The sequence below is a fragment of the Tursiops truncatus genome, chromosome 8 (assembly GCF_011762595.2).
Source record: "Tursiops truncatus isolate mTurTru1 chromosome 8, mTurTru1.mat.Y, whole genome shotgun sequence".
NCBI classification, from domain to species: domain Eukaryota; kingdom Metazoa; phylum Chordata; class Mammalia; order Artiodactyla; family Delphinidae; genus Tursiops; species Tursiops truncatus.
This window is the reverse complement of record NC_047041.1, coordinates 12695217-12721399: the sequence shown is the minus strand read 5'-3', so window position 1 is coordinate 12721399 and position 26183 is coordinate 12695217. Positions and strand designations below refer to the sequence as shown.

The window sequence follows — 26183 nt, the reverse complement described above, 5'->3', positions numbered from 1 at the left end:
GATCGCTGGTCGGGGAACTAGATCCCACACGCATGCCGCAACTAAGAAGTCCGCAAATAAGACCCGGTGCAGCCGAAATTGATAAATAATAAATAAAATAAAATAAATACTTTTTTAAAAAGGAAGAAGAAGGGACTGGAAGACAGGCAGCCATCCAGCAGTGTCAGCCACAGCGGGGTCCAGGAGGCATGCTCCTCTCATCACCGGAGCACTTGAGCAGGGCAGCTTCAGCCTGGCAGTGCCCAAGAGACCTTGCCAGGGGACACGCAGCAGGGAAGGGAGGGCCTGGTGTCAGCAGCAGGGAGACGCGGGAGCAGGGCAGAGCCAGAGCTGGGTGCTGTACGTGGTCCAGAGACCTTCCTGTGAAACAAGGCACAGAGTGCAGGTTTGGGATTAGGAAATCATCCGGGAAGCTGAGCCCTGTCTCTGCAGAGTCTGGGGCCCAGCATCCTGGGAGAAGTGCGAGAGGTGGGAGAAGGAAGCAGAAGTGGACATTTATAAGCTTCTGTTGCCTTTCAGGTGTCTCCCTCTGGGTCTCTGGGGCCCCTCTCTGTCCCTCCTGTCCACAGCAGCATGCCTGGAACAGGTGAGCTCTAAACATGAGGTTTCTGAATAGTACCAGAATTCTTTTAAATAATGGGATATGAGAACTGAGAGGTACCTACATAAGTCAGCATTCCCAAAACGTATTTCAAAAGATGTTAAAATCTGTGCTAGGAAGAAAAGGCTTCTGTGATCAAGTAAGTTTGGGAAATGCTGGGTAGGCAACGTTTGAACAAGTGTTTGTTTTTGTTTTAATTGTCGCAGTTTCTCCATACAAATGAGCTGTATGGAAGGCAGGGTTTTCCAAACCAATTTTCTACAGAACTCTATTTTTCAAAGAGTATTCCAAAGCATTTCAAAGAGCTAGAGAGGATGACCATATGACAGTCCCTTGTCCTGACATAATTATCGATAGCAGTGCCTTCGACCCTTCAAAGCATCTTAGCTTGTAGGGTGAAATATATGTCACCTTCTCCACGGAATGCTGTTTGGGAAACTCAAATACAGTTTAATCCAAATCTGCCATATTACAGAGGTCGAAAAGGGGATGCAAGGGGATGCAGGGAAGTGAAACAAGTTGCCACAGGCCACAGAGCTGCTTAGTGAATGGCCCAGGACTCCTCACTCCTGGTTGTGTTCTTTCTGGAAGACCACGAACCATCTGGAGATGGCAACATCAGAGAGGCTGGCCGTCTTTACCTGTGCTCTCGGCTTCTCTTTTCCTCCCCGAGCACTTTGCTTTCTTTCCTCCTCTCTTCCTTTCCAAGGCTTCTGGTTCTTTTGCTCATCCTGCCCCGTGGTCCGGGGCTGCGTATGCCCAGCCCAGGGCGTGTCCTGGAGTAGGATGATTTTGGCATCTGTATCTCCTGCGTTCGGCTAGTCTGGGACTCGCAGAACCAGCCACGCCGCTCTCCAGGGCCCGGGCAGAGGAGAGCGTGTATGAGGAGGGCCCCTTTGGGGCCGGGTGTCGATGCTAACATGGTAGGAGTTGGGCAGATGGGTGGCGGGTAGGGACAGGGTGAGCCCCCTTGGAGGATACGTGTCTGAATGTCACGAGGTCCCCAGACCCAGCCTCATTGTTTCCCCCTTGTTTTTGCCTCTCCTTGTTCTCAGTAACGTCATCCTGCCCCTCTGGGAACAACAGCAGGCCTTCGTCTCCTGGCCCAGGACTCCACGCCAGCAGCCCTACTGCATCTCAAAATAACTCCAAAGCGGCTGTGAACTCCTCCACCAGTTTTAACTCTTCAGGGTGAGGCAGAGGGGCGAGCCCAGAGATACCTCAGCGGGGCCGAGGGACATGTGAGAAGCTGCGTCTGGGTCAACACCTTGGGAAGGAAAGCTTGTCACGGGGCTGGACAAGGGGAATGGGGGGGCAGGGAGGGGGCAGGGTGGAGCGCCAGACTGGACTCTCTCCCTAGGGAGTGGGATTTAAAAGAGAAGCCTTAGCCAGTGAGCAGTCCTGGCAAGGAGCTGATGTCAACAAAGCCAACATTTCCCTCCTCACTGGGAGGGTGGAAATTTCCAAACCCTCCTGTCAGAAAGGGCCAGGTCCTTCACTGGGCTGAGGAGAGTTACCCTCCAGGCCAGCCCCTCCGCTCTGGGGTGTTCTGCCCCGAGCCTGAGCTTCCAGCGTGGCTGACACCGTGAGAGCAGGAGAGTGCTACCCCGTAACCTCATGCTCCCACCCGGGATGCAGCAGGAAAAGCAGCCTCCCATCTTTGATTAATGAAGCAAAGAATCTACTCTAAGAGGTGCTCTCAGCGGATGCCTCGAGAGATCCTTCCCCGATTCAGAACAAAACAGAGATTTGCAAGTTAGGCGATTGGTTGAAGACCTGAGCTTGTCGGAAGAAGTGAACCCGCTGGTCCACACCCAGACTGTTCAGCAAGGCAGCCACCCCTTATGGGCCAATTGTTGCACAGCCCTAAAGGTTGGAGCTCCTCAGCTGTCTCCACCGAAAAAGAAAAAGAGAGAGAGAGAAAAACATATAATGTACATTTTAAAGAATTGTCTTGAGATATAATTCACTTTCCATAAAATTTACCATTTTGAAGTGTACAAGTCACTGCTTTTTAGTTTATTCACAAGGTTGTGCAATTGTCACCACGATCTGATTCCAGAACATTTTCATTACCCCCCACCCCATACCTACCTGCTAACACTCACTGCTCATTCCCATCTTCCCTCCTCATTAGAAGCTGTCCAACTGACTTGTTTCTTCCTTCCTTCTAGATCTTGGTACCGATGGAATCATCCCACCTACCTCCACTGAGACCAAAAAAGTTTCTCCTATGCCACCTGGCCCTGTATTCCCCACTGGAAGGAAGGGAGTCACGCCTTTTCTGTATGGACAGATTACTTTCAGGACAGTAGAAGAGAACCTCCACTATCAATGAACCCAAACTCTTGCCTTGTTCAGGAGCAAGGGCCTCTGGAGATCCAAACTGCAACTGAACCGTGTGCTGGCTCCCTAGTGCTCTTGAAACGCACAGCCCGCCTAGGAGTTGACCATTTTTACCTTCCTTGCCTGTGCCCTTCTCCTCTCGTTCCAAATATGTCAGATGGCTTCACTGCGACAGTGGTCTTTCAGAAAGGACCTCTTGGGCTTCCCTGGTGGCGCAGTGGTTGAGAGTCCGCCTGCTGATGCAGGGGACACGGGTTCGTGTCCCGGTCCGGGAAGATCCCACGTGCTGCAGAGAGGCTGGGCCCATGAGCCATGGCCGCTGAGCCTGCGCGTCCGGAGCCTGTGCTCCACAACGGGAGAGTCCACAACAGTGAGAGGCCCGCGTACCGCAAAAAAAAAAAAAAAAAAAGGACCATTCTGGGCACAGCCATTTGCCTGGTGCCAAACCACCAGAGGGGTGAGAAGGTTTTGACTCTGAACTTAGCCACAATCTCCGAACTGATTCTAGAATCTATGAAAAGATTTGAATCTGATGTCTCCACCAAAGCTCTGATGTCTTCTCTGTTCAGCAAAGCCTTCTGACTGAGTCTTCAGGTCACCCTATTTTCTCTTTAGCCCCGCCCCTTTTCCAGAACCACATCCATTCATGATTGTGTTCTCAGAATTCCCTCCTCTTTACAGAACGCTGAGCCACACTCAGCCCCCTGGGCACATGCTCTGCCCACAGGTGTTCTTCTGTCTGCTCCGTCTGCCCCAGAGTTCAGAAACGCTTGTTCTTTCTCTCCTTTCCTGTATTTCTCCTTATCTCGTCCTCTCTCCCTTCTCCTGGTGCAGAAGGAAGAACACAAAAGCACACATGCAACAATTACGCTGGTAAATACCTGTATATAGCCCTTTCCTTTTTTTGCATTATGTTCTTCTCTCTTTAGTGTGGAATTTTCCAGCAAAATATTTAACTCAGGTGTGAATTTTGAAGATCTCTGTAATATTTTATCTTCTTTAACAAAAAAGAAAGAAAAAGAAAGGAAAAACAATACCAAAGTGTGAAATACCGTGCTAGCTTCCACAAGAGTTCCCACGTGGGCTGGGAATCCTTGTTGATTTCTGCAGGAACATTCTTTCTCGAGTCTCCTTCTTTGTGGGCCAGTGTGTAAACATGTAACATGAAGCCATTCCAGAAATGGTAACTTTTTTTTTTTAGAGACGGCATGTCCAAGAAAACGATGAGATTCAAAGGAATCTCTCTGTTCCTAAATAAGTTTGTATGGTGATGATATACAGTATTCCACTGTTGGCAAGAAGAGGTTTAGATTATTCTGGGTCTTTTTTTGTGCAGGACATGTGAGTGCGTGTAATGAAACGGGATGGAGAAAGGGTTTCACGTTGGTGGATTAAGTCTGTGACTCCCTGAACTGATGCTAAAGATGATATACATTAATACAGGACTCCAAAGAGTTCAGAGTTTCTACTCTTTTTGACAGAACAGCCTTGAGGACAGAGTAGGTATGAGATTGGCTTCCTCATTTTGTAAGTGGGAGAATGGAAAATGTTTAAGGTCAAGTCATTTGTAGACTTTAAGAGGTGAAGGCTGAGGCTAATAGTTCATATCTCAGGATGTCCCGAAGGTCAATTATTCATTATTCGCAATGGAAAGTGATAGATATTTGAGACAAGGGATAATTCAAAAGTCAAATCTATTTGGCTTTGGAATGCACTGTGACTTTTGATGAGAGGGTTGAGGGGCAAGGAGGCTATCCCTGTGGTTTTTCTTGGGTTAATAAAAAGTTAAAGAGTTACCATTTTTGACGCAAACATTGACCTGTGGTGGGAAAGGGAGGCCCTTCAAAAATGTAATGACTGAAGGGAAGAAACTAAAATTGGCATTAAACATTTGTTGCAAATACTAATATCCAAGGGAGAAATCCATACCTAAATAACCACAAGTTAAGTGCTTTTCATGTTTGGATGGGGCTTATACTAAGACTCGTATTTCATGTCATGAAGTGGAAGAAAGCCTGTTGGTAGCGGTTACTTTGTCAAGAAAAGATCCAGTTGAAAGAGGCTCGGTATGTGTCAAAGAGACAAGAGGAGCCTGCAGCAATAATTAAAGTATGTAAAGAAATTACTCTGCCACCCATGAGCCCAGCTGTGCATACCTGTGCACACACACACACGTATGTATGCACTGTTCCTTGCATACTCCTGGGTGCCGGAGCTGATGCTTTCCTGCAGCAGTCTTGGCCACCTTGACATCTTGCTCAGGTGAGTGCTGAAAGCTGATGTCCTGCACTGTCCATGAGGCTGGTTTTCACTCATTTGACCCTTTAAAAAATACTTTATTTTTTAAGAGCAGTGTTCGGTTTACAACAAAATTAAGAGGAAGCTGTGGAGATTTCCCATAGACCTCCTGCCCAAACACGTTCGTAGCCTTCCCCATTATCAACATCACTCACGAGAAAGTAAAATTTTTTTACCAAGAATGAACCTACACTGACACATCACAATCACCCAAAGTCCATAGTTTACCTTAGAGCTCACTCTTGGTGTTGTACATTCTACAGCTTTGGACAATAGTGTAATGATGTAGATCTATCATTATAATATCATACAGAGTATTTTCACTGCCCTAACAATCCTCTGTGCTCTACCTATTCATCTCTCTCCTTGCTACGCCCTTACAACCACGGATCTTTTTTTTTTTTTTTTTGCGGTACGCGGGCCTCTCACTGCCGTGGCCTCTCCCGTTGTAGAGCACAGGCTCCAGATGCGCAGGCGCAGCGGCCATGGCTCACGGGCCTAGCCGCTCAGCAGCATGTGGGAGCTTCCCGGACCGGGGTACGAACCTGTGTCCCCTGCATCGGCAGGCGGACTCTCAACCACTGCGCCACCAGGGAAGCCCTGATCTTTTTTACTGTCTCCATAGTTTTGCCTTTCCCAGAATGTCACATGGTTGGAATCATCGTATACAGGCTTTCCAGGTTGGCTTATTTAGTAATATGCCTTCAAGTTTCTTTCATGTCTTTTCATGAGCTTGCTAGCTCACTTCTTTTTAATGCTGAATAATATTCTCTTGTCTGGATGTACCACCGTTTATTTATTCATTTACCTCCTGAAGGACATCTGGGTTACTTCCAAATTTTGGCAATTATGAATAAAGCTGCTATAAATATCTGCATGCACATTTTTGTGTGGACATAAATTTTCAGTTCCTTTGGGTAAATACCAAGGAGCGTGATTGTCGGATCGTGTGGTAAGAGTATATTTAGTTTTGTAAGAAACCACCAAACTGTCTTCCAAAGTGGCTGTACCACTTTGCATTCCCACCAGTAACATTACCAGAGTTCCTGTCGCTCCACATCCTTACCAGCCTTTGTTGTCAGTGTTCAGGATTTTGTTGTCAGTGTTCAGGATTCTAATAGGTGTATAATGGTATCTCATTGTTTGTTTTAATTTGCATTTCCCTGATGACATGATGTGGAGCAACTTTTCACATGCTTATTTACCATTTGTGTATCTTCTCTGTGAGCTGTCTATTAAGATTTTTGGCCCATTTTTTAATCAAGTTGTTTGTTTTTTTTTACTGTTGAGTTTTAACAGTTCTTTGTATATTTTGGGTAACAGTCCGTTATCAGATTGTCTTTTGCAAATATTTTCTCCCTGTCTGTGACTTTTCATTCTCTTGATATTGTCTTTCACAGAAGTCTTTAATTTTAATGAAGTCCAGCTTGCTAATTATTTCTTTCATGGGTTGTCTTTGGTGTTGTATCTAAAAAGGCATCACCACACCCAGCATCATGTATGTTTCCTCCTTTGTTATCTTTAGGAGTTTTATAGTTTTGTGTTTTACATTTAGGTCTGTGATCCATTTTGAGTTAACTTTTGTGATGGTGTAAAGTCTGAGTCAAGGTTCATTCTTTCACGTGTGGATGTCCAGTTGTTCCAGCTCCATCTGTTGAAGACACTACCTTTGTCCCATTGTGTTGCCTTTGCTCCTTTGTCAAAGATCAGTTGACTGTATTTACGGGGGTCTATTTGACCATGGTTTTCATGAAAGAAATAAACAGAATTACAGTCTAACTGCTCAGCCTCCCGTAGCTTCCATTGTCCATTGCCTTGGACAGTTGCTGAACAGAGTCAAACCTGAAGGTGGGTACCAATTCACATTTCATGTCTGCAAGATTCTGTAAAACTCATCATTCCAGTCAAGTTTAACAGAAGCCTGGTCAGCTTCTCCAGCATCTAATTAGGCACAAGAGAATCAAAGGGCAACAACCAGTCATTGTTTAGGAGGAAGGAAGGGAAAAAGAATTGTTGCCGCTGCTTTTTGCACTTGCAAAACTTCGATCTTTAGTTGACTCAAGACTGGTGGGCCCAGCTGTGGGCGCCCAATACTAAGGGCTTTTGGTCCAACTCAGAGAATGAGTTTAGTCGTAGACTCAAATTAGGAATCCTGTCCTGAGGCCCCAGGTTGCCGGTTCAGTGCCTCTTCTCCCTGTGCATTCTGCATCCCCATGCTACATTCATGGACTGGTTTTGCTGACTCGCCTGCTTCTAGTGCTAGACTGTGGGGAGCTCCTTGTAGCTGAGTCTGTTTTTTTCTCTGTATTCCCATGACTAGCACTGCGACTAGTACATAATATGCAATTCAGGTTTTTAAAAGTTGAATGCTTTCTTTCAACCTCTAAACAACTTCTAGTGCCTTTCACTGATGTTAGGAGCTATGAATATAGAAAAATATAGTACCATCTGTAGTGGAGGCAGACTATCTTGGTGGTTAAGAGCGTGATCTCCAGTGCCATATCGCCTGGGTTCATACCCAAATCTGCCTCCTATTAATCATGTCACCTTGAGCAAGTTCCTCAAGTGCTCTGTGCCTCAGTTTCTCACCTGTAAAATGGGGATAACAACAGTAGCCATCTCGTAGAGTTGTTGTGAGAATTAAATGAATGAATATATATATTATATATATATAATATATATATATGTAAAGTTCTTGGAACAATGCCTGATACATTAATAAGTGTTATCTGTTATTATCCTGATTATTATGATATTATTGTTATTCAAATAAATTGGTGGAGACTTTCCTGTCCTCTGCTCTCTCTAACAGCCCAGAACTTTCCTGGGGGACACCACAGTTGACAAGCATATGATTTGGTGGAACAAGGGTTGTGGCCAAAGATATGTGAATTAATAAAATTTAATCCCAAGTAATGGAGCTTGAACCTGGAATCCCAGTCACCCCAGGATAAAGGCCCAATAAAGGCTCCACTGGAAGAACTAGCACCTTCCCTTATCCCCTCAGTCTTTAGACTCCTGAAGCCTTTAATGTGTACTCTGTTCTTTCCTGGGAAATGGTGGCAGCAAGACGGTAATTCCAGATTCAGATACTAGGAGAAAAAAACAACACTGCAACAAAAACAAATGGGGAAAAAGTTGAGATGTGCATACTATATGTTCATTTAGTGAAATGGATCTTTCCTTGTTTTCTTCCTGCAGGCTATTACTATCTCTTATCTGGTCTTTTCCAACTAGTCTTATACTGATTTTCATTGAGTCTCTATATGGCAGTGATTCTCAACTTTGATTACACAATGGAATTACCTGGGAAACTTGAAAAAAAAATTTGACACTCACACAGATTCTGATTTACTTTGTCTGGGATGTGGCCCAGGGAATTGGGATTTTAAACAGCTCCTCAAGTGATTCTATTGTTCTGTCAAGGTTGAGAACCACTGCCTGAATGTTCATACAGATCATTGGGGACTTTGTTAAAATGCAGATTCTGATTCAGTAGATCTGGGGTTAGGGTCTGAGATTTTGTGTTTTTAACAAATTCTCAGGTGATGTAGATTTTGCTGGTCCCTGGACCAGACTTTCAGTAGCAAGGACTTGGAGAGCATGGTAAAATTATTCCCTTTGCCCAATATCATCATAGGTTTCCTATTATCCGCATAATAAGATGCCTCAGCCTGGCATCTTAGGCTGGCATCAGTCATTTAAGGTCCTTAAACATCAGTGGTCCCCAAATGTGACCAATCATCTGAAGATCTATGGGCAGATTTTCAAAGATACAGATTCCTGGGCGTCACACCAAGCCTACTAAAGCACAACCTTCAAGGTGCGGCCTGAACAAAGGGTATTTTGAAAACACTTCCCAAGTGGTCTAGATGGTCATGAAGGTTTAGGAGCTTCAGTATGCTTCCAATATACATTTCCAGGCTCATTGCCCATTCATTCAACCAGCAAACATTTATTGCGCCTGCCTCTGTACCAGGTACTAGGGAAACAAAAATGAAAAGAGTGTGATCCTTACTCTTAAAGGGCTGGCAAGACAAATGACCCAAACAAGACTATTTATTATTTCCCAGACATGGCCTAAATGCTCACAATTCTGCTCAAGGTCTTCTCTTCTTAAGAATGTCTGGGCCTCTCAGCATCCTACCTTTGCCTGTCCTGATCAACCAACTCAGATGCTCTTTTTACCCCATTTGCATCTCCACACTTATGTTTGGTTATCTCTTCAAACTTACTTTCCCTGGTATTAAAACAGATCCAGAGAGGAGAGAGGATTAACCCAAAGTGAGGTAACAACAACAATAATTAACATTCATATAACGACTTCCATGCACCAGCCATTGCTGTAAGCACTTTCCACATGAAAAGTGTGTAGAATGCTTGCAATAACTTTATGAGACAGCTATTATTATTATCCCCATTCTATGAATGAGAAAACGGAGGCACAGAAAAGTAACTTGTCCAAAAATACACAGTCAGTAACGGAGCCAGGTTTACCCTCAAGCCTTATACTCTACTGCCAAGTTGGTGACAGGGTTGACATGAGAAGGAATATGTAACTCTAATTTTCAGGCCTGAGCGCTTCCCTGGAAATTAGTTATTTGTGTGCTTGTTTCACAACTTAGACTCAAGCGTGAAGGCAGGGACTATGTCTTTCATCTCACACAGTGCCTAGCAGGGGTGCAAGCACTTAGTAGGTGCTCTACAACTGGTTATGGGATGGGCTGTCCCATCGTGGGGGGAGGGGATGGATATTTATTCTACCAAACAGACAACAAACAAACACATAAGCAAGGGCAACGGCCTGCAGGTCTCACGTCACCACTAGGTCATCATCACCCCTCACCACCAACGCCCCGCCCCCTCAGGCCTGCGCGTAGAAGGAGGACCCTCCCGCCCGCTTTCTGAACAGTCTCTGGTCCAGCTCTGGCTGTGCGCTCCGTCCTCCCAGCCAGCAGGTGCCCCCAGACCACCGACTCCTCCTCTGCAGCCGTCAGAGCCTCGTCCTCTCTCCCTCTTTCCGCTGCTTCCTGCTCCCGGGATCCGGGCCCTGAGCCCCGGGGCCGGGGTTCCCGAGGCTTCCCGGGGCGCTCGGCCAGGTAACTGCGCAGCGGGGACCGCCCGGTTCCCGCGGCCGGGATGGGCTCCGGACGTGGATGGCCCGGCCTGCGCGGTCCGCTGCGGGGGAAGGAAGCGGGCAGATGGCCTGGCCTGGCCTCTGAGGGGAGGGGGTTCCTTCTGGCTTTGGGCGCCGGCGCGGGCGCCGGGTGGGATGCTGGCATAGCGGTCCGGCTCAGGTGTGCCCAAGCCGGGCGTGACCACACTGTAGGTAGGCGCGTCCGGGGGAGATGCGCTCGCGGTGCCTGCCAGGCGCCGAGGTTGCTGCTCGCTCCAGCCACGCCTGCTCCGAGGCCCAGAGCCAGGTGGGCCCGCCCAGCGCTCCTCCTCCCGAATCTGGCCCTGGACCGGGAGGAGCAAGGACAGGAGCCTTGGAATTCTGAGCTGGAACGGCCATCGGCCATCTAAATACCCTGTCATTCTTTCACCCAAAAGTGAAAAGCCGAAACGCGGAGATGGAGTGACTTTCCCAAGGTCACAGAGTTGTATCTGCCATTTATAAATGTCCATTCTTTTATTTGTTTGTAAATGGGCTACCGTGTCCTCTGTTCTGCCAGGGAATTAGGATTGAGGGAAGAGGACTCTAAAAATACTAATCGGCATATCCAAATGAGCTGATCCGCATTACTGGCCGGTGACCCTGGCCTTTAAAAGGAAGTGAGAGAGGACAGTTCTTTTCACTCTGGGTCCTTTGTACCTCTGGCCCTTGCTCTGAAAATTGGCCTGGATGTTTTACGAAATTATCTCAGAACTCCTTGTCAGAACTGGGCCGGATCATAGAGTTATTTTCAATCCTTTTTTCTTTCCTTTCTTCTCTCTCTCTCTCTTTTTTTTTTTTAAACTGAGTCTCAGGAGGTGAAAGTGAGTGCTCACACTCTTATGGCTATTTAGGGGCAGAGACAGAACTGGAACTCAGGTCAATGACTGACAACTGCTGTTTTCTAATCTGATTTCAGATGAAAGCTGTACAGCACTTGACCTTCATAAAGCCCTCTCTGGATAGCATTCTTGGGAGTGGCTTGTGTATTGAAGTGTGTTGGTCCACAGACACTATTTCACTTGTCAGAATAGGGTTAAGCAATAAGTGTAGCCATGCAGAAAATTCCTGCTGAGATGAGACAGATATCTGAAATGTTTTTTACTTTTTTATTTGTACTTTCAATAGAGGAGCTAATGAATATTAATAAGGACATCTTGGCTATTTTCAGATTTTAGTCCTGTCTGACTATATTGACTCCATTACACTCATTCTTGTCCTGAAACATTTATCACCGGTAAAAATTTCAGTCAGTGGCTTTCTGACATTGTTTCATTTTTAACTAAATAATTGTCTTAAAGATATTTTTATATCTTAACAAAAACTCCCCACTTGTACCTCAAACTCCTGCTTCCCCCTTGGTCAGTCTTTGAGTTGGATTTCAGAACTGAATAGAACTAGGAGTTTATTGTTTTTTCCCTTCCAAACTATTTAGGTCTTTGTTTAGTTCTGTCTTTAGGTTTACCTCAAGTTTTGATTTTGACTGATAAACCCATGATCCAAACCCAGACTTCAGTTGAGTTTAGTATCAGCTTAAAACCACATTAAACTGCCACGTGTCATATGACTTCTAGCAGAGACCACAAGTGGCGGAGGTGTTTTTCCGTGAGGGCTTCTTATTGAGATTTTTGAAATATGAACACATTATCTAATACACATATTAAATTACTTGTGTATTGTAGTCCAAGGTCAGTCATCACTGGGAGGTTATTGACATTTACTCATCATAACAACATATACCATATTAGACCATCTGCTAACTCAGAATGCAGTTCCTGCTTTTCGGTTTACAGTTTTGACCAGTTATCTCTAAGGAACACGCAATCAGAAATACAGCCACGCTTCAGTAGAAGATTCTTGGCTCTGTAGATAAGGAAAAAGTGTTTCCGGGAAGGCAATATTTTTGTACTGTCTTAGAGTAGAAATGAAGACGTATACACAAAATGACCCAATGCTGTTTTCTTAGGGTGCATCCTTTGTTTTTCTGGTTTTGGTCTTTTCATCGTAGGATGGCCTTAGCTCTGTGTCTGCAGGCGCTGTGCAGCCTGGGGGGCTGGCTCTCGCTCTACATTTCTTTCTGTCGCCTGAATAATCACCGAAGCTATGAGTGGAGCTGCCGGCTGGTTACGTTCACCCACGGAGTCCTCTCGATAGGTCTCTCAGCTTATATTGGCTTCATTGATGGCCCTTGGCCTTTTACCCACCCAGGTAGGTGGGAGACATTAGAGAGTTTTCCCTTAGGAATTTATGATTTGGGGGTAGTCTTAGAAGGATGGGACTTTTCCACAGAATTTGTATAATACTGAAGAATATTGAAGAATAATTACTATTATAATGTGCTTTGGGAGTCTCCATTCATCTTCATTGTTAATGCTGATTTGTATGTGTCACCTATTGTTTCTGCTTTTCATAACTCTCTATTTTTAAAACAAATCTTAATTGCTTTTCACAATTTAATCGACCAAAATGTATAAATCATAAAGCTAATATCAACATCTACCACCAGCCCCAAACAGACACTAAGGGACTGCATTAAACATACTTTTTGGTAACCTGCAATCTTTACTTGATTGTATATTCAAAGGACATCATCTTTCCATGTCTATATATATAGATCTTCCTTATCCTTTTCAGTTGTTATATAATATTGTGTTGTATGCATTTACTATCTTTTATTTAACCAATGCCGCATTATTTGGGGGCAGCTATATTAATTTTTAAGCTGCTAGATGTACTGATACAAGTGTTACTCCCTTAGAATACAAAACCTATATCCCCTTGAATTAGTTTGCTGGGGCTGTTATAACAAAATACTACAGACTGTGTAGCTTAAACAACAGAGATTGATTTTCTCACAATTCTGGAGGCTAGAGGTTCAAGATCAAGGTGTTGGCGGGTTTGATTTCTTCCGAGGCTTTGCTCCTTTGCGTGCAGAGCTGCCTTCTTGCTGTGTCTTCACATGGTCTTTCCTTTGTGCCTATCTACATCCTAGTCCTAATGTCCTTGTTTTATAAGAACACTACCCTAACATCCCTATTTTAACTTAATTACCTCTTCAAAGGCCCTATTTCCAAATATATTCACATTTTGAGGTACTGGAGTTTAGGGCTTAACATACGAATTTTGGAGGGACATAGTTCAGTCCATAAGTTCCCTAGAATATGATTTTTTTTAATTCCTTAGATTCTTTCTTTTTATAATTTCTTTAGATTCCCATATTGAGCTTCTGAAATTTCCCCCAAACTGTCAAACTGATAGGAAGCAACTCTTAAGCTTTATATTTTATATGAAGGCTCTTAATGGATTCAAAACATGTCAGGTCCTTGCACGCTATGTTCTTGGACATGGGAACATACTAACTTTTGGGGTTCTCTCCAGAGTCCACTTTCAAGACGAGTTAGGGCCACCAATGTCCAATAATCTAACCCATTAAGCTAAGAAATTAATCTGACATTTGGGACAGAATAACTTTTCCATTATGGTTTATTACAGGATGTTGAATATAGTTCCCTGTGCTATACCTTGTTGTTTGTCCATTCTATATATAATAGTTAGCATCTGCTGCTAGTGGGAGAGAATAACTAAAAGAGTCTAGAAACAGAGCTTTAGCTGGTTAAAAAAAAAGACAAGAAAGAGACTGTGTAGGATTTTAATTGAAAGAACAAAATAACTGGATTTTATGCTGCTACACAGAGAGGATGCTGAGATAATTGCTGGTGCTTAAATCACTCATTGAGATCTGGTGCTTCAGAACAGCATTTCCTGGGCCCTGTAACATTGGTTTGATAAAGACCAAAGTTTTAGATTTTAGTGTTTTGGTTTTTTATTTTTTGGTTCCCTTTAAAAAGCACATGCCTGCAATTGTTTTCAGTGATACAGAAAAGTTTGAGAAAGAGCAACCCAGGATCTCTGCGTAAGGTAGCACGATTCCCAGCCACTCAATTTGCTTCTGTCTTGGTTTATTTCAGGCTCACCCAATACACCTCTCCAAGTGCACGTTCTGTGTTTCACCTTGGGCTACTTCATCTTCGACTTGGGCTGGTGCATCTACTTCCAGTCTGAGGGGGCCCTGATGCTGGCTCACCACACACTGAGTATCTTGGGCATCATCATGGCCCTGGTGCTTGGAGAGTCAGGCACAGAGGTCAATGCAGTCCTCTTTGGAAGCGAGATTACCAATCCCTTGCTACAGATGCGCTGGTTTCTTCGTGAAACAGGCCATTACCATAGTTTCACTGGAGACGTGGTGGATTTCCTCTTTGCAGCTCTGTTCACTGGAGTGAGGATTGGCGTAGGAGCTCACCTCCTCTTCTGTGAAATGGTCTCACCCAAGCCCAAGTGGTTTGTGAAGGTCGGGGGAGTTGCGATGTATGCTGTGTCTTGGTGTTTCATGGTTAGCATCTGGCGTTTTGCATGGAGGAAAAGCAGCAAGAAGTACCACACCTGGAGAAGCAGGCGGAGTGAGGAGCGGCAGGTAAAACACAATGGACTTCTCAAGACGCACTAGCCAAGGCTTGCTCCAGACAATGGATTGGGTTAAGTCAGCCACGGGAACCAGGTTGGAGATATGGCTGTTACAGAATCCTGCTTATGACGAGCTTAGGTTTCTAAAAAGGGCTAAATTTATCCATCCGTTTGGTCAGTCTTGGAGCGGGACACATCGCAGTATTAAAACACTAACTTCTGCAGCTGTGCAGTTGTAGAAAGTGAGACTACCAGCAGTAGTTGTAAGTCAGAACTGTGAGGTGAGCATGCTGCCTTCCTTTTAAGTTGTGGTGACCCTGGCTCCTTTGTCTCTGGGAGGCTTGGTGATCAGACAGCCTAGAAAGGAACTCAAAAAGCATGAGTGCTGTTTCTTCCTTATTCCTTTGAGAAGTGACTCCTTCAACAAATACTTCTTCCTACTTTCTGTGTAGCAGCTTAAAGAAATGCACCTCATTTACTATAAAGTGAGGAACTTTCAGGAAGATACGTGCCTTTGGCATTCTGAGCATTGGATGAGGAAATTGAATGGGGCGACAGAAGGATGAGAGAAGGATGTGGGTGAAACCGTGACGGTGGGGGTGGGGCTACTTACTGAGCCTCCCTATACCATATACTTGGTATATACCATAAAGGACTCCCTGTACTTGGGGGGTCCCAAGATCACCCTCAGGCTGGGTGCAGTGCACGCAGTTGCACTTAGAGCTTTGATTTATTACAGCAACAGGATACAACAAAAGATCAGCCAAGGGAAAAGGCACCTGGAGCAGAGTACAGGGGAAACCAGGCCCAAGCTTCCAGAGCCCTCTCCCGGTGGGATCATGCAGGATGTGCTTAATTCCCCTAGCAACGATTTGTTCGCAATATGTGTGAAATGTCTAGAAGGAAGCTTGTTAGAGGCTAAATACCCAAGGTTTTAATGGGGGGCTGGTCATGTAGGCAGTCTTTTCCTGACTCCCAGAAGGAAAGGAGGTTTTCACGGTGAACCACATTGTTTGTAGAAACAGTTTAGAGCCAGTGAGCCAGTCTCATCAGTTCATGTGGGAACCTTCCCAATGAAATCGAAGTCTTCAGATGTCAGCCAAGGGCCAACCTTGCAAACAGCCCTTTCCAGGCCTACTATATTAACTCTTTTCTGCACAAAAACCATAGAGCTAGAGCTTTGGATGAGAGATGAATGAGGTGTGGGCAGATTTACCGGGCCCTGTTGTACCAGTTCTGCCCTACCAGGAAAACTCTGCCAGTTCTCAGGGCTTTTGTGCATTAATCTCCTAGGCATGAGAGGCTGTGACTGAATTCCATAGGGATTTACCATGTGGATTCCACTGGGCTTGAGATGCCAGTTCAGGTTTCAGCTCTGCTATACATACTGCAAACCAGAACCAAAGACCAAATGTCCTGGCCTCAGGGTGATGAGCCTATTTGTTTTTCTCCATTTCAGATACATTACCTGTTCCTCCTGTTACTACTTTTTCTCTGGAAAAGGTGCCACTCTCTCTGGATAATATATCATGGCAAGGCCCGTGTTGGAAAGAAAAAATATTTCTTAATCAGTAGTCTCTCAGCTAGGAAAAGCAAGAACGTAAGTGTAGAAGAAGGGCTTAGGAACCGAGAATTCTTGTTTCTTTGAACTAGTTTGGCTACTCACCTGCCAGATCATTTGGGCAGGTCACTTGTTTACTCTGCTTCAGTTTAAACCCCATTGTCAATTAAGGAAATACCCCGTTGTGAATTTCACAGAGGCATTAGGTGGCGTTTTATTAATGCAGGTCTTTAATGTAGGGCTTTTATGGGAAAAAAGGGAAGTTTTATTTGTTTGTTTGTTGTTTATTTATTCATTTGATTGCGTTGTTGAGACCAGTGGTGAGCGAGTAGCTCAGCTGATGAGCGAGGGTATGGGGATGTTGAAGTCAAGGCTGGACGTGAGTAGGAAGTATCAGCCCATTCAATGGTAATCCTAGCCTAATGAGTGGTCTTGAAGATGGACGTCATTGTCTAGGTATGACCAAGTGGTTGGAACTGCATGAGGTCATCATTGCTCTGAGAAAAGCGGCTTTAAGGGCATGTTAACCGTGGGTCTTTTAAAATGACTGTCTTCAGGTTAAGGAGATTTGCTGGACATGAGAATAATCTGACAGTAGCATCTCCATCTCTTTTTTTCTATGATCAATATCCCTGAAATGCTGGTTAGCTTCTTTCCAACAAAATTGTGGTCCAAGTAGGATGCTGGGGAATGCTGATTTTAGCAAAAGCCTAGTTAGAAAAAAAAAAAAAAAAAGAGTGGCTTGGCACAAAAGAAAAAAAAAAAAGAAAAGGAAAAAGCCGTCTCTTGAGTTTTGGCACAGTGCAAGCTGTCCCACACCAGACAAATGAATAGACTTAATCTGGTACCATTCTTCTCTCCTTCCACCTCAGAAGTGAAGGGATTGCAGACCTTGCTCTTTTAGGGGAACGTACTTAGGTTTCTTGAATTTCGAGAAACCTATCTAGTGATAAGGGAAGGAGAATCCCTCATTTCAGCTTTTCTTGCTGTTGTAGCTGAAAACTCTGAAGGAAACTTGCTGAGAGAAAAATGTGAAATGAAGGTGACTCAGCAGTTAAGATGCTGAGTCTGTACATGAGAGGTACATGAAGGGCTCATTAACATGTGGTGTGGTTGGACACATGGAGTACTCATTACTCATTTGCATTTAGATTACTATGTAATAGTCATTAACACTGCCCAAGAAGGATTTATATTTCAGTGAGATTTGTACTAAATTTTATAAAAATAAACAACTTTTTATCAACCCAGAGTCTGGCTTTATGTCTTTGTTCTGGTTCTGCCAGAAGCTTTAAAAAAAAAAAGGCTTTTGGCCTGCAGAAACGTTGACCCATATTTATACTTATCGGTAAAATACTTCGTAGCTGTTCTTATCATCCACCATTCCTCATACTGCTTACTTTTTGAGGCAACAATCTACATATAGAAAACAGTTTGCCAAAAGAAGGAGGAAGAACTTAATTTCTTTCTTATTTTGCCACCTGTTTGAGCAGTTGCCTTGAGAATGATGATGTCCAGTTGGGTCCACAAAGACAGGCCCTTCGGCTGTCCTCGGACTCTGCTTCCCATGCCTGGAACAGTGTTAGACACATAGTAGGTGCTCAATAAGCAGGTTGAAAGAATGGATGAAGGCATGAGGATGTAGTTTAGAATTACCCCCCATTGGAAAACGTTCTCAAAGAGCATGCACAGTGGATGGTGTCACCAATGTCATTTTTCTAGGTAAAGGACTAATGTCCCTGGGGCGTGTGTTCTGCTTAAATTGGTGTGACTCTTCTGAAGGTATTCTATACACAGACTTAAAACAGTCTAGAGCTATCAACGGCTGTAAAGAGGCTTTCAGGGACATTTTTTACCATTAGAGCTTTGTGCCTGAATATAGAGATTTTCATCATTAAAAAAAATAGCTCTGGAGTGAATAACGACTGACTTAATTAAATCCTTTGCTTACCATCTTCTGAAGCTTTCCCACAGCAAATGCCCTCTTTGCTCACAGCTAGAACTTTGGGTCTGTTTAAGTTTGGAAAGATCTTGAAAGCAGCCTGCCAAGAGGTTTTGTATGCAAGGAAGAGAAGGTGAATTAGGAAACTTTCCCAGTTTGTTTTATTCCTGAAGTTCGTGTAGTGAGGCATTCTTGAAGAGAAGAGGGGAACTCATTTTTAAAATGCATGATTTGATGAGTCATTGGGTCCAATTAATTTGATACCCACACTATAAAATTATTAGAATAGGGCCAAAAAGATATTTAGTATGTCTAAGAAAGACAAACGTTTGGGGATAAGGTTTGCATTTTGGTCATTTTTTGTAGATTGATGGAGCTCTTTCCAGTTACATATAGAAAATGTGCAATTATGAGTTTTCAAGATAGAATTATCATGCTAGGGTACACCAGCAGGTGGCAATGTGTCCTGGTTGGATCATTAGGAAAGTGGCTTGGAACCCTAATCTGCTTCTATTCTTTCCCAAAATAAACATTACAAAATTAGCTGGCTGTGCGCTGAACTTAAAAAAAAAAAAATCAAGCAATAAAGAGTCATCTTTGGCCTCTGTTTATCTTTTTCTTTTTTTTACCCGTTCTAACGTCAGCCTTAGCTCATGCATCTATTCAGGGATAATGATCCTTTTATGCACTGTTGCGGATTGACTTTTAGAAACAGCATTGTTAAGAAGTAATTGTTTCCCCTCTCCACGTCCACTGTTTGTTAGATTTGCTTTGCCACTTGATTTCCACAAAGAGGCTAAAGACCCTTACCCATCAATACAGGTTTGAACTCAAAAGTCTGAAAATAGTTGGATAAAGAGACAGCCACTTCAGATGTTTGCAGGCGGAATTGAAGAAATACATTATACATGGTACTTGAATCGCTGTAATCCTGAATTATGCAATCAAAACTGGACGGTTATCTAAATCTATCTACCCAGCAGGAAAAAAAATATTATTGGGGAACTCTTCAAAGAGAACTGTAATGCTATTTACTGGATAAATATATTTTATTTTCTGCTCCCATTTCTTTCCACAACAAGCTTGTTAACTCGCTGTGGAAAGCACCATGCTTGCTCAATTTGGCAAATAATACATATCATTTTGCCAAGGCAGAAGCAGCCTAAAAGCAACATTATACGAAGAAATCCTGGCTCCAGTTCCCCAGCCCTATACACCTCCATCCTCTAACCCTGTGCGTGCAGCGAAAACTGGTGTGCGGCGGCCCCTGCCCTGGGATGCGGCCAGCAGGTGCCCCAGGTGAGCGGCCAAGGCCAAAACCTCTCTTTGCTGGGGTTTGTTTCACAAGAGAGGAGTGGAGTCCGGCAACCCGGATCTGAGTTCGCTTCCATCGGCCAAAAGCAGTATGTGCGTGTTATCGGAAAAGGAAAACAAGTATGCTCCCTTAAAGAATACAAGTTTCGAGGACAAGGGGGTGGGTAATTTCCAAAAAGCCTCTTATCCACAACTCCTTGGGATTGGGGGCGTGCTCTTTGGCGGTCTCAGGCGAAAGCCGAGTTGGTGCAAACTACACTCCAAAGTACAGATCTCCGGCATTCCCGGGGACCTGGGGACAACGGTGGGTTGGCGGGTGGAACTCCCAGAGCCAGACGGAACCCACCTCCCTCCGCCCCGCAGAACTACTTTTTCGCTCCCTCCAACAAGACTGCGGCGGAGGCGTCCGCGCGGGGGCGGCGCACATCCGCGGTCGGCGAGCGGAGGGCGGTACGCGGGACAGCGAGCGCGGGTCGCGCGGGCGGCGGGGGCGGCTCGGCGCGCCGCGGAGGGATCCCGGGTGAGACGGCTTCCCGAAGTCAGAGGGGAGGAGGCCAAAAAAGTGGACGGGGGAGGGGAAGAGAGAGCTCGCGCTGGATGCGGCCGGGGCCGGGAAGTCAGAACCGGAACCGGAACCCGTGCGCGCGCCTGCGATTGTCGCGCGGCCCCCACCGCTGGCGGCCTCCTCTGCTTGCCGCGCGCGCTCCCGCGAGGGCCCCAGAACCCGGCGAGCCGGCCCTGCGCTCCGAGTCGCCGCCGGCCTCCGGCGCTGGTGCTTCCAGGCCGGGTCGGACGGGAACCTCCCGCCCCTCGCGGGAACCGTCGCCTACCGGCGCGTCGGGGACGAGCCGCTGCCGCCGCCTGTGCAGACCGCGGAAGAGCCCGGGCCTCCGAGGGATGAGTAGCAGCCCGCGGCGCTGAGAGACCAGGTTCCTGTCACCTCCGGCTGCGGGACCCCCCCTTGCCCGGCACCCGCGCTTGTCCCGGCGCCCGGAGCCTGGTGGGGGCGGCGAGGAGAACGAGCGGTGTCCCCCGGTCCGGGGCCATGGAGCCGCGCGCGCCTGGCGCGGGGCGGCCCGAGACGCGGCCGAGACTGCGGCCAAGAGCGGCCGGCAGCCCCAGATAGACAGCGGAGCCCAGCGGGCCCGGCCCGGCGCGGAGACTTTCAGGCCCCCAAGGCCGCGAGGAGGAGCCGACATCCAGCCCCGAGCCGATCCCACCCCGGCCCCGGAGGGACTCCCGGGCCGCCTTCCCCGAGGCTCGCCGACTTCTCTCCGTGACAAAGTTTTCTCCGGTGCCTTCCCGAGGAGGATCGCTCCTTAGCTCTAGAACTCGCCTGCTGGCGGACTTGCTCGGCTTGATTTGGGAGATAACTTGCCTCACTCCCACCCACATCCCCTTTCCTTGACCACTTCCAGTCGGACGTTCTAGATGACTGAATGGAGTTTTGAGTTGGACTCTTGTGTCCCCTACGGAGTCGGGCCTGATCCCAGAGCGCTGGGGGTGGGGTGGAGGTGTTACTGTAAAATGCAAGTTGGATAAAAGGAGGACCTCTCGCCAAGGGCCCCAATGAGTGGCACACAGTCTACTATCACCGACAGGTTGGTATGAAGCTCCCCCTGCGCTTAGCCTCCCAGGATGGGGCCCGACCTAGCAGGAGGGTCAGTGATTGCTGATTGCCTTTGCCGAGTGAAGTTGACAGGCAGCGGACAGAGGGTTATTTCCGAGCTCTCCAATTAGTCTGGGGTTGCTGCCAAGTTACCCGGTTGATTGAATTTGGAAACGTAGTTTTGTTTTGTTTTTTCTGGAGAGAAACTTTTCTCCAGATTCTCGGAGGAGGGGTAGGTAAAGCCACGATTGTGTTTTTCTGCCCTTAGTGTGCATTAGGATTCTGTACTGATCTTGGAACCAGAGAGAGGAAGGTCATTTTGGGTGAAGGTCAGTCAGTGCCCGATGTCGGCTGGGGTATTGGTGCATCATCAGTTTTACTCCTGTCCTGTAGTTCTCTAGAGCCTGTTGCATTTTAGGACTTTCTGTTTGTGAACTTCACTCTGAGACTGCCGCATGATTTATGAATTTGATGCCCTTGAAGCATTGACTTGCACAGTGTTTATTATCTAATAGTTTTCCAGAATGTTGGAAGTACTAGTAAATCACAGGTTCCTGGTGGGAACAGTATCAAGGAACTGAAAAAGGGCTCAGGAACATCATGGGGCTTGATCTTAATTATTGCATTTTTAGGATTTCATATTCCAGAAACATTTGCATTTAAGGGGTGTAAAGCCTAAGCGAATTATGTAGTAGAAGCTGGCAGGTGGATTTGTTGAGTTGGGTGAGTCCTTTATAGTACTTAACTGTGTTGCTTGGTGGTGGTTGGTGAATTGAGCTAAACCATTTGTGGTTTCAGTGGAGTTCCCTTACTCTTAAGAGTTATTCTTTGGAATATTAGGTTAAGTGATAAAAGCATATTCCTTTACTACATTTTATTTATCAGTTTAATTATGACTTTGTATCCAGGTCCCAAGTTTCAGTCAGCTTTTTTGTTTTTTTGGTCAACCTTCAAACTATTGCATCATTAAAAAAAAAAAAAGATCAAATAACTGAAGTAAGGGCCCAAAGAAAGCACTTTGATGAGAAGTACAACAATAGTACTCCAGCAGAAAGTAGTTGAATTTCCTAATAAGAGAGTTTCACCCAATTGTAAGACTCATTTGTTGATTTTAAAAGGGCCAAATTCCATTGTCATACCATAACAGCTACTCCAGAAACAGAATTTCCTGTTCCTGTTGATGCTTTTCAGTATCACGTGAATGTTCACCTAAGAGATTCCATTAAATATTTAAACTATTTATTCTTTGTTTGTGTATTTTTTTTTCTGTGTTTAATTTTCAGCTTCTCAGAGTACATTTAATACGAGTAGCAACAATGCTTATCTTGATTTCTTCTAGTTATTCCCATTCCTTTTCCTTTCAGGGTGTTTTTTGCCTCTGAGAAATCACTTTCATGGGTGTGTGGGTTAATTGTTTTCCTTGTTCATTCAATTCTTGCCTTCTCTGTTGACCCTGCAGACAAGTCTTATTAGGAACTAATGTGGTGTTGGTAGTTTTCATTGCAATAGTAGGGGTGTTTAATTTTGTAGAAACAGAACCTAGGGTCACTAGCTCATTCCGCATGAAAATCACCTAAAAGCCCCCAAGTAATGACGTTTCTTCTTCTTTGCTTCTCAGAGATTTTCTTCCTCTTTCCATTATCTTGGAAATAAAATCTTGGGATTTGTATTTTCTGTAACTTAGATGAGATAAAAATGTACAATAAGCATGAAATTAATTAATGCCTGTTTTTTGCCAGGCACTGTGCTAGGCACAAAGGATTACGAGATGAATATTCTAAGATGAATCTGCAAATTGGTTTGGGTATTAATATTCTTGGATGAGTTCAGGTGCTGCCTGATTTCACATATTCTTTAAAAGAAGAAAGACTTTAAAAGCCACCTAATTTAATGTGCATTGCTGAGACAGTATAGATTTGTGTTTCTTTGGAATTTACTACTAGTTCCCCCCCCACACACAAGATTTATTCTTATGTGACCATTGCTTTTTCTTTGAACGTATCTTATTCTGTAAATATCAAGCATCCATTGGCTCTTAGGAGAGTAGTTGTCCCTGATTTGAACATAGGTAGGGGTGAAATCTGGAAGTACTGGTTTAGTGTTATTTCTGTGCCAGGATGCCTTAATAAAGTTATGAGTATAGAATAGTTCCTGGCTTCTTCTCAGCCTTACCTACCTCATCCTCTTTTCTCATTGTCTGACTCCAGTGACCTGTAGGTATATTTTGCTGATTCTAGAGCTGTTGGCAAATTAACAGTGCCTTTTTAAAGGTCCTTTCAAGTTTGAAGTACTGTATGTGGTGTGGCTTTGTTTTGTAGAGTGTGCTGACCCACCAGGCCAGCTGTGTGAGTTAGAGTTCTTTCATTGTGGTGCTTCTGACTACAGAGTCTGTCTGTCCTCAGTTGAAATCAGACTAGCTGGTTTTGGGCGTTGTTCTGTTTTGCAGTTTGTGGCAGGCGACACATGGCTGAACAAGATAAGAAGGGTTTTATTCTTGTGTTAGGGACGTGCTGGGGCTGGGATGGAATTCAGCTATGTTTAGGCTCTGATTGGTTACTTTGGATACTCAGAACTCTGTTATATCCTGTTATTATTTTGCAGTTAAATTAACACATTTGTTTACTACCATTTTTTTCCTCTTCATCCTCTACTCCTCAGGCTCTCCAGCCCCCCTTTTAAAGGCGTAGTTATCAATTTAAAACTCAAACTGTGTGTTCACGGTAGCTACTGTTTTTATGTAGTGTATCTGAACTGTTAAAAAAAAAAAAAATCTAACCAGCTTTTGAATACCATCCAGTGTCTTGCTCTGTAACTTCTTTGAGACCTGGAGACTATGTTTTTCAATTTTTAGAACCAGCACTTTAAAAGTGGTAGAAATATCTGATTGCTGCTGTTCGGTTTATATTGATTGCTGCATTCAGTCCTAAAATATATCCTAATTGTTTCTGATCCTCCTAGATGCTTGTGTCTCCCTGAGAGTTTAGGGGTTGTGTGGCAATTGGAATTTCTTCTGAGGGATACGAGGAGAGAATGCTTTTTCAATGGACTGAGTAAATTATTTCAGGCTATCTTCTAGAACAATGAGTTTTCAGGGACAATACAGGTGGGATTTTGTTATAAAGGTCTTTGTTGAAGTAAATGAACTTTTGTCTAGGACTTGTGGATTTTGTTGTTTTTGCTTTATAGATAAACAAAGGTTTTAAATATATTGGCTTTTTTTTTTTTTTTAAAAAAAACTGTAAGGTCAGCTTTAAGCTCGTTTAACTGAAGCAGATTTTTTGTTCTTTGTGTTTTTTGTTTTTTTTTGAAGCAAGTTTTTAAAGTGAGTCCGGAAACCTGTGGCTTTATATGCATTTACCCAGTAATTAGCGTTTTCATTCATGATACTTTTTCTGCCAACACTGCCATATAAGAATGCTTTTGGTTAAAAAACAAAACAAAACAAAATTCTGTATGTGTGCTATCTTCAAGGCTGCTTGAGTCATCTGCAAGGTGAGATTATTTGTCACATTCACTTACAAAATCAGTCATTTGGTAAATACCAAATTGAAAGTGGGGACCAGGATCACAGTGCTAGCTTCGTATTCAATTTTATGTTGTCTTTTCTTCTAGTTGTTCAGTTTAAAATCCTGATTCATACAGGTATGCAGTAGTACATTCACTTGTACACTTTTACATGAGTCAACATGTACAGTCCGAAGTAAATTTTTTTAAAAGTACAGCGCTATAGTCTTACAGATAAATGGCACATTTATAAGATGTTCATATGTATTCAGTGAGATGACAAGAGAAGCTTTATTTGAATCATTACAAAAATATGTTAACCTGGTAATACCACTTAACACATTAGTGGCTTCCAGTTGTTAAAATGTAGCATATGACATTGAGTTAACATGTACGACTTTTTTAAAATTTCAATTTAGGAAATGATATTTGAGGCATACATTGATGAAACCCATAAATGATGGATTTTACATATTTTTCTGTGGAGCATTGTGATTCTAGGGAAAACAGTTGGAAAATCTTTGAGTAAACAAAATGTGATTGCCTTTTCTGAAAGCTGTCTAGAAATGGGTATGAATTGCCTACCATACTGATACGGGTTATAGAAGCAGCAGAATATATTAATGGTTTTCCAGAGGTAATTGGAGAAGCGCTTTTACATCATGGTTGTCTAACAAAGTTACTAAAAATGTTTCTTATCATATAATTGCTTATCTCCTAGAAATTGACCATGCCACATTTTCACAAACAGGGAGCTTAACTTCATTAAGTCTCAACCATTAAAACTTGGTTTGGATGATGTTTTAAAGCTTCATTTGAAGACATGCTCCTTTTCCTTTTAATAATTAAGGGTCTTCAGAATAGTGGTATTTGAACTGAAGTTTTAAAATCAGCAAAATTATAAATATTTTGTTTCCTTTTGTGTGAAATACCCTGATGTATGTAATGATATCCAATAGTAGTGTAGTTCTTCAGCTCAGCGTGAGGCAGGTCATCACTTACACTTTAGGCAACTCGTAGCACTTAGGTCAAGATTATAAAACTGGATTATGACCTAGATTTTCTGGCTCTCGAGTCCCCCACTTTTCACTTTAAATTACTGTCTTTCTATGTGTATTTTTTCTGTTCTACTTCTCTTGTAACTTTCCAAGCTGACTAAATCAGAGTTGGATTTTTCTGTTACAGGATGCTTTCTAGTACCTTATCCATTCTAATTTTAAGTATCTCTAGAGGATAAAGCTCTCGTCACTTCCTCAGGAGACTGAACAACAATCTGATAGATCTTGTAGTCAGGAAGTTTTTCCTGATCTTTAGCACAGACTTTTCTTTTAAGTTGTCCTGTTACTTGTATATACTTGCTCTACCAGGCTAAATAATGATCTCCTCCCA

The 26183-nt window shown here is 44.2% G+C and overlaps 3 protein-coding genes across 28 annotated transcripts in view; all 3 read left to right on the top strand.

Moving 5' to 3' along the window:
* POU2F3 (POU class 2 homeobox 3) overlaps positions 1–7024 on the top strand; it is an 83499-nt gene extending 76475 nt beyond the window's left edge. For 17 of the 19 annotated variants that reach the window (XM_073808084.1, XM_019941758.3, XM_019941756.3 and 14 more), the window contains 3 exons: positions 520–586; positions 1657–1792; positions 2776–7024. In XM_073808084.1, coding sequence (XP_073664185.1) covers positions 520–586; positions 1657–1792; positions 2776–2815 — 243 coding nt within the window. In that variant the 3' untranslated portion in view covers positions 2816–7024. Of the gene's footprint in view, positions 1–519; positions 587–1656; positions 1843–2775 lie in introns of those variants that run through there. The other 2 variants (XM_019941757.3, XM_019941762.3) reach the window with 2 other exon arrangements.
* Positions 7025–7163: 139 nt separating this feature from the next.
* TLCD5 (TLC domain containing 5) lies at positions 7164–17675 on the top strand. Of its 3 annotated transcripts, XM_073808086.1 has the most exons (3): positions 7164–10344; positions 12409–12608; positions 14369–17675. In XM_073808086.1, exons 2-3 carry the CDS (start codon positions 12410–12412, stop codon positions 14905–14907), a joined length of 738 nt encoding a protein of 245 aa, XP_073664187.1. In that variant the 5' UTR covers positions 7164–10344; position 12409; the 3' UTR covers positions 14908–17675. The 3 variants fall into 3 exon arrangements, with proteins under 3 accessions (XP_073664187.1, XP_073664188.1, XP_004316929.1); XM_073808087.1 differs by lacking the exon at positions 12409–12608; XM_004316881.4 differs by having other exon boundaries at positions 7164–12608.
* A 2589-nt stretch (positions 17676–20264) lies between these two features.
* The window catches only part of ARHGEF12 (Rho guanine nucleotide exchange factor 12), a 144324-nt gene continuing 138405 nt past the window's right edge, over positions 20265–26183 (top strand). For all 6 annotated transcript variants that reach the window (XM_033861898.2, XM_019941753.3, XM_019941754.3 and 3 more), the window contains exon 1: positions 20265–21282. In XM_033861898.2, coding sequence (XP_033717789.1) covers positions 21251–21282 — 32 coding nt within the window. In that variant the 5' untranslated portion in view covers positions 20265–21250. The remainder of the gene's footprint in view (positions 21283–26183) is intronic.